Source organism: Corylus avellana, chromosome 11 (genome assembly GCF_965113065.1).
Source record: "Corylus avellana chromosome 11, dhCorAvel1.hap1.2, whole genome shotgun sequence".
In the NCBI taxonomy this organism is placed as follows: Eukaryota; Viridiplantae; Streptophyta; class Magnoliopsida; order Fagales; family Betulaceae; genus Corylus; species Corylus avellana.
This window is the reverse complement of record NC_142500.1, coordinates 17,994,242-18,001,147: the sequence shown is the minus strand read 5'-3', so window position 1 is coordinate 18,001,147 and position 6,906 is coordinate 17,994,242. Positions and strand designations below refer to the sequence as shown.

The 6,906-nt window shown below is 35.8% G+C and overlaps 1 protein-coding gene across 1 annotated transcript; it reads left to right on the top strand.

Moving 5' to 3' along the window:
* The first annotated feature begins 238 nt into the window (after window positions 1-238).
* Window positions 239-6,906, top strand: LOC132165287 (E3 ubiquitin-protein ligase PRT1). The gene is given in 10 exon segments (XM_088511673.1): window positions 239-396; window positions 1,581-1,609; window positions 1,694-1,873; window positions 2,533-2,543; window positions 3,143-3,482; window positions 3,598-3,685; window positions 3,687-3,799; window positions 4,951-5,069; window positions 5,941-6,396; window positions 6,524-6,906. Coding segments are annotated over 9 exon segments (1,320 nt in total). The 5' UTR covers window positions 239-322; the 3' UTR covers window positions 6,307-6,396; window positions 6,524-6,906.

The following is a 6,906-nucleotide window of genomic DNA, read 5'->3' as shown; positions in this document are numbered from 1 at the left end:
CTGACACAAAATCCCCAAAATAAGCCGACATCTATGCTTACATGTTATTAAAATAATATCATGTATACTGTCATAGAATCAACGGTTAAAATTAAATTTTAAAGTTGACTTATTTTTAAAAGCATTTAATATGAGAGAGAAAATGAATTTTATTTTTAAAAAATTCAATATTAACTATTGTTTAACTACAACTGTTATTTTAATAACATCACGTAAGCTAAATCCAACATCTATAACCTTATGCTTCTCTCTCTCTCTCTTTCTCACACGGGGTTTCTCTCAAGAATTTGCCTTCGAACTCATTGGCCTCTGGAAATTCTCGATGGAAGATCTAACCCTGCACGACGACGTCGAATCAGAGGAAATCTACGAGCCCTTTTTATGCTGCGTTTGCCAGTAAGTTTCCTTATCCTCCCCAAAATTAGAAGTTAAATCTCCTTCTTTTGCAATGGCTTTTCTATGGTATTTGATTTATCTAATTTTTGCTTGTTTGGCGTCAATTTAGTCAAGAATTTATTTAGCTTCTCCGTTTTCCATTAATGGGTTTGTCACTTGTCAGCCTTCAATTTTGTTTAGCAATTAGTTGTTGGTTTTGTAGCGATCACAAAGCTCGTTTCAGTGCTGTAAAAAAATGAATCAATGTGTGCGTTGAAAGATGCAGACAGCCACTGAAATGCGATGGAAAATGACATTTGGATCCTTCAATCAAAACCACCAGCAGTCGGTCCATCGACCTTGTTTGCCCTTGTTTTTTTATTGGATTGAAAAGGGGATGCAATTATGATCATCCAATTTTACGAAGATCTTTCGTACATCTCTTCTAGTGCTTCGCGTGTGTATTTTCGACTGAGCTTGATAGAGAACTTAAGTGTGGCAAGTTAGTCCTAATTACGAGGAGATTTTGCTTTATGAGATAAACTTTGTTGGCTTTGTCTTTGAAGGGTAAATAATAAATGGGTAAATTTGCCTTTTCTTTTTGAGATCATCAATAATATTTGAATCATAAGAACCTACCCTAGTAGTGAGGTGCCATGGTCCATTTTTGCTAGTTTAGGAGCCTTGGCAAACAGCACAGATTTGTTTTCTCACAATGTTTCCAATTTGGTTCCACTTTTTAGATTGGGTAGCTTTTCATTTCACTGCCTCTAAAAAAACTTGCGTTTCCAAGAGTTTGATGCAAAATATTTGTAGGGTAATAGTTAATCACAATGTTAAAAGTGCTTTTTAAGTGGAAATTTAGCTTCCTGCGTATGATGTCTTACACTATACATCTGGAAAGGTGCAAACAATTTTTGTCAAATGGATTTATAATGTGTTTTTGGACATCAAGGACCTAAAATACCTGCATGGACTAATTTATGGATAATACATAAGATGGAATTCAATTTCCAAAAAGGAAAAGATGATTGACTAGATGAAGTGGAGAATCACAACTTTAACTCGCTAGTTTTATATCTATAGATACTGTTCCGTAGAGGTTGTCATCCGGTTCTATTTTTGTTGTGCTTTTCATTGATGTGTATCTTATTCATTCTCTTTTGAATGACAACCTTACAAATTGAGTTCAATTTATGTTTCAGGGATCTTCTGTTCAAGCCCATAGTGCTGTGTAAGGGTTTACTAATTCCTTGAGAGCATGAGTTTTGAAAACTTTTTACCCTTCAATAAGTTTATACGCTTTTCTTGTGTGCAGCTTGTGGTCATATTTCATGTTTCTGGTGTGTCCATAATTCCATGAGTGGCCGGCATGAGTCTCGTTGTCCACTTTGTGGGCATCCCTATTATCACTTTCCTACCATCTGTCAGATGCTTCATGTTTTGCTCTTGAAGATGTATCCTGTTGCCTATAAGAAAAGGGAAAATATAACTCTAGGTGAGCTTCATAATTTTCATTTGAAGTGCGTACCTTATGTCTCCTGTTACACCATACATATACAGGATGTATGCATGAGTTTTATTGTTACAAAAGTGTCCAGGAATAGGACAAATTCTAGATGTTGAGTATAAAGATATACTTCTAACTGGATTTTATAACAGTTTCCATTGATTGGACCATTGTATTTTATCTGTCCACATGATATTACGTTTCTTATATATCACCTTAGTTTTCTGCATATATGGCTTGCAAATAGATTAAGAATCCATCAATAACAGGGATAATTTGATTGCAACTTCCTATCAGTGGAGGGTTGGAATACTAGAATTTTGTTGAGAAATTCATTTTTGGTTGCCCAAAAATTATTCTAGGGTAAAACAATATTGGGGCTAGAAATTCGCCTATTGGGAAGAACCTTTAATTAGATGGTAAGGTAGTTTGACCTTAACGACTTCTAAATTAGATGATGTCATAAGTAGTTCTAGTAATGGTCCTTGCACCAATTTACATTTGTTAGACATCAGTTTTAAGGTGATAGGGTTTGGAAGCAATCTCTCTTCATTTCTTGAGTACTTGTCTATCAAATATCGGAAGTATAGCTTTAGAGGGGGGAAAAAAATAACACTCCAATGTTGACTCTATATTGCATACTGAAGAAACCGAAAAGGTATTTAAATAATTAATACCTAGTGAAAAAGATGCTTTATAATCCATTTTTTAAACTGACTCAATGAGCAACACTCGAGTCTTTTGAAATAACAATAAGTCTAGCATGTTGAATAGGTAAAACACATGAGAAAGGGAAAGCATTTTTTGTGATTTTAATATATGACATGATATTGACTTGCAACATAAGTTGGATTTTTCCAATATGTTGGTGGATGTTATTGTGTGTCAATAGAATTTTTTATGTTGGGGGATACCTCTGCTGTTCAACATGGCTATCTTCTCCCAAAACCTGGTTGTTGATTCAAGTTTAGCTTGTAGCTCTGTTAGAAGTTGTAACTCAGAATTGCGTTCAAGTTTCTCTTGAGCTTGACCACTTTGTTCAATAGCCTTTAAAAAAAGAGAGAAAATATTTAAAAGAAAAAAAGTTTGATTAACATAACATTTTCTAGCTACTTACACTCTGTTACTTTGGATCACAATAACTGCTATGGTTTATGTTCTTTTGTTTTTGGCTGTAAAAGGTCATCATATCTTCTTAATCTGGCACTTCTTATCATATTTCGTGATTATTTATGTTTTTGAATATGCATGTTGCAGAAGAGGAAGTGATTTTCACCACAGTGTAATGCTCAAGCATGTGTTCATCGGGGTGATCCAGCCTCTTTCTCTACCATGGATTTTGAGTCAAACTCATCTTCAGACCCTTCTTCCACCAGGAAAGGGGAGCCTTATACAAATCGGGAGCTTTTGTTGTCCGATTCACTTTTCCAAGATTGTGGCACATGTACTCTGATAGAAACCTCTGATGGGAATTCTGATGTAATCAGGAATCTGGCTATCGAAGAAAAGAATTGCAAGCAGGTTTCAGTTGCTGATGTGCTGTGTTCTGCATGCAAGCAACTACTATACCATCCTGTGGTTCTTAACTGTGGCCATGGTACTGTTCACATAGTTAGCCCTCTAATGTCTGATCAGGTTTCAAGTTATCTGTTGTGGAAAAAAAATTTAGTTGATATGCAATTATTCTTATTTTCATTTCCAATATTGTACAGTATATTGTGAAAGTTGTGTCATCATCCCTGCCGGTGAGATGCTTAAATGTCATGTTTGTCAAGCCTTGCATCCAAAAGGATTTCCAAAAGTGTCTGGTGCTTGATCAGTTCTTGGAGGAACAATTTCCTAAAGAATATGTGCTGAGAAGAGATGCTGTTCAGCTCAAACATGTTGATTTCGAACACAAGAGTGTGACGATCTGTATGTCTGAATGCTTAGTTTCTTCTCAATGCTCAAAGTACATATAAGAAGAATTGGTTCTTACAAACATTTTCTGTTATAGTACTCGATATCTGTATTTAGTTTAGTAAAACCATATGGTACACATCATGTTTCATAAATTCATATAATTGTGTTTTGCCATTTTCATTGTAACATTTCACCATTACTTTGTAAGCTAAAATAATTAAACTTATTCACACAGTCAATATAGTCAGCCCTCCAAAACTTGGTGTATCTTTTAGAGAAATCATAAGACTTTTGTTATGTGAACCTCACAAACTTCATCAGTAGAATTCTACGATACCATGGCCGACAGTGTTAGCTTAGCTGTCTCCATTTGGTGGTATTAAGATATAGTGAGAGTTTTGTCATTCTTTGATCTCATGGGATGTGGACCTCTATAAAACTGGATTGTTATGTACTTATGTTGGAGCTTAATCTTAGACTCTTAGTTGCCACTTCTCACGTTTCGTTTAGGAAGCTCTTAATTTGTTGGAATAAGTCCAGATGTAAATAGAGTTGAAATCAAGTTATCACTGATATATGGATAAGAAGAAATGAAAGTCGGGTTGAGGGGTGATACAGAAAGGCTTTTGGTGTCTAATACTTAATACTATGGTACTGATTGATGGATAAGAAGAAATGAAAGTCGGGTTGAGGGGTGATACAGAAAGGCTTTTGGTGTCTAATACTTAATACTATGGTACTGATTGAAATTGTAGCAATAAAGTTTATAACTGGTTCTGGAGATGAAGCTGAAATTATACTTATTGAGGTTCTGTAATTTTATGGAGTAATTATCTAAAACCAAGAAGTATTAAGTATTTTAATTTTGGGGGCCCATTCCTATACTAGACTTACTATTCCATTAGGCATGATGTAGTAATCATTATAAACTTTTTTGAAGCAAAAAGTTAAAAAGCTTTTTAATGATCAGATTCTCAGGAAATTTATTGCTCTTTCTGTGGCATAATATCCAGTTTGAAAATTAATTGTGTTTTGATGATTATACAGTCCTATGCATAAATGTAATGAAGTATATTATTGATGCTGCTAAATTCTATCATAACTTTAGCATGTCATGTAATACTGCTTCAATGTGCATGTCCTGAGTACTTTAGACCTGCCAGTTACTTGCTACTGTGCTTCAGGTTCCAGTTCCGCCAAAGCTGGTAAACAAGGAGAGAATTTACTGCAGTCTCATACTCGCTCAAACATTCATTTAGGAGTTGGTTGTGATTCTTGTGGGGTAAATTCCTAATATTCCATTACCTACATTTGCCCTGCTATCTTGATTTTTGGTAGCACAGCTATATTTGCTACCTGATGTGCAACAAACTTGTTTATTCCATCTATTCTATCATGGGTTAGTTGCCTTCTGATGTGGGTAGTTTCTTTATCAATTAGTTCTTCTTCTTTTTTTTTTCTTTTTTTTTTTTCGAATTTATTGTTGGTGCGTTTTGACACTTTTACAATTTCGTCCATGTTTTGTTGCTTCTGTCCAAAATGTGGAGCCATTGGTTTATCCTCCTTTCTCTTTGTAGGAGAAAGCATATTGTTTCAACTTGATTATTGGATACTTTTGGATGCATTGATGCTCCAAACAGTATGATGATGTTCACATTTTTTTTGTGTGTACCTTGAGATGAGTGTCAATGGAACTGTTAGCAATACTTTCTGGACATGCAAATGCCAAAACTTCAATAGTTGTAAGTATGTAAAATCTGGATATGTTGTTGCCATTTCTAGAGTGTGGCGAGCCAAACATGTATTGTCAGAGATGATATTGTAGCATATTGGTGTGATCTCTCTCATTATAAAATAAAAAAAAGGTCTCTCTTTTAGTTGCAATATTTATCGGTTGCTTGTTGTAGTGTATTTGACATCCTTTTAGTGATCTGTGCGCTTTGCCAAACAGTGCAGATATTTTTCACTTCGTTTCATCCCTAGGATCCTATTGCAAATTTTCAAAACATAAATTTATGAAGAGACTCAAATTTTTACATTGGATGACTCCCAAATTCTGAGAGTTGGTGGCACCCATAATTTCTACCATATTTTTGTTGGCTTTAAAGTGTATGCAGCAGAGTAACATCTCAAGTTGTGTCGTTTGTCTACAGATTTTTCCCATACTTGGGGATAGATACAGGTGCAAAGATTGTGTGGAGAAAATTGGTTTTGACCTTTGTGGTGATTGTTACAATACGCAGTCCAAGCTTCCAGGAAGGTTCAATCAAAAGCATACCCCAGAACACAAGTTTGAGCTTGTAAGGCCCTACTTTCGTAATATGTTGGGGCTGATGGCTATAGAGCACGAGGACAACTCTCTTTTAATTGATACTGATGCCTCAGAGGATTCGGAAAATGGATCTCCTGCTCCTGGCTCACCCAGTAGTGCTCAGGAGAATGCTGAGAGCGATTGGGCTGCTACTAGTGCCTCCACTGATGGTGGAAAGGATCAAACTGGTTCTCAGTCAACCACTTAAAATTCTAGACTGAGCTGAAGCCATGAGCATCCTTCCTAGGGTTCTGGGAGTTGCTTCCTATCCAGCAACATTAGACTTCAACCATTCAAGGCACAGTATAAGCATTTCTCATCCCCTACTATCTTTCTAGTTCGATGCATAGTTACCATAAAACCATGCATGGCCTCTCTAGATATTTTATCTTTGTATAACTCTTTGGTGTTTATGTTCCGTCCAGATTGAAGCTGCTTTTGGGTATGTGTGAGAATACAAAAGACTTCGTGTTCTTCTCGTCGGTGTCTGGACGCAGGTGTAAGGGGTCATGTGTGTAATGGTGTGTCTCCATGTTTCCACAGGTTTTGGTGGATGATTCATACAGTTATTCAATCTTTGGTTGACGATGCATTCACTCATTGTGATTGGTTATTTTTAAAAGTGAAACATAAGTTAGCTGTGTTTGATGAGTGATGAGTACATATTCTGTGCTCTTTTCGGCTTCAAATGTAGCACTGCTAATGGGAATGCATTCAATATATGCATCTGCATTGTATTCACTTTGAATGCGTAGTCAATGCACATGTGTAATTACTTGGTATCCCATAATTCATTAGTGAGTACACA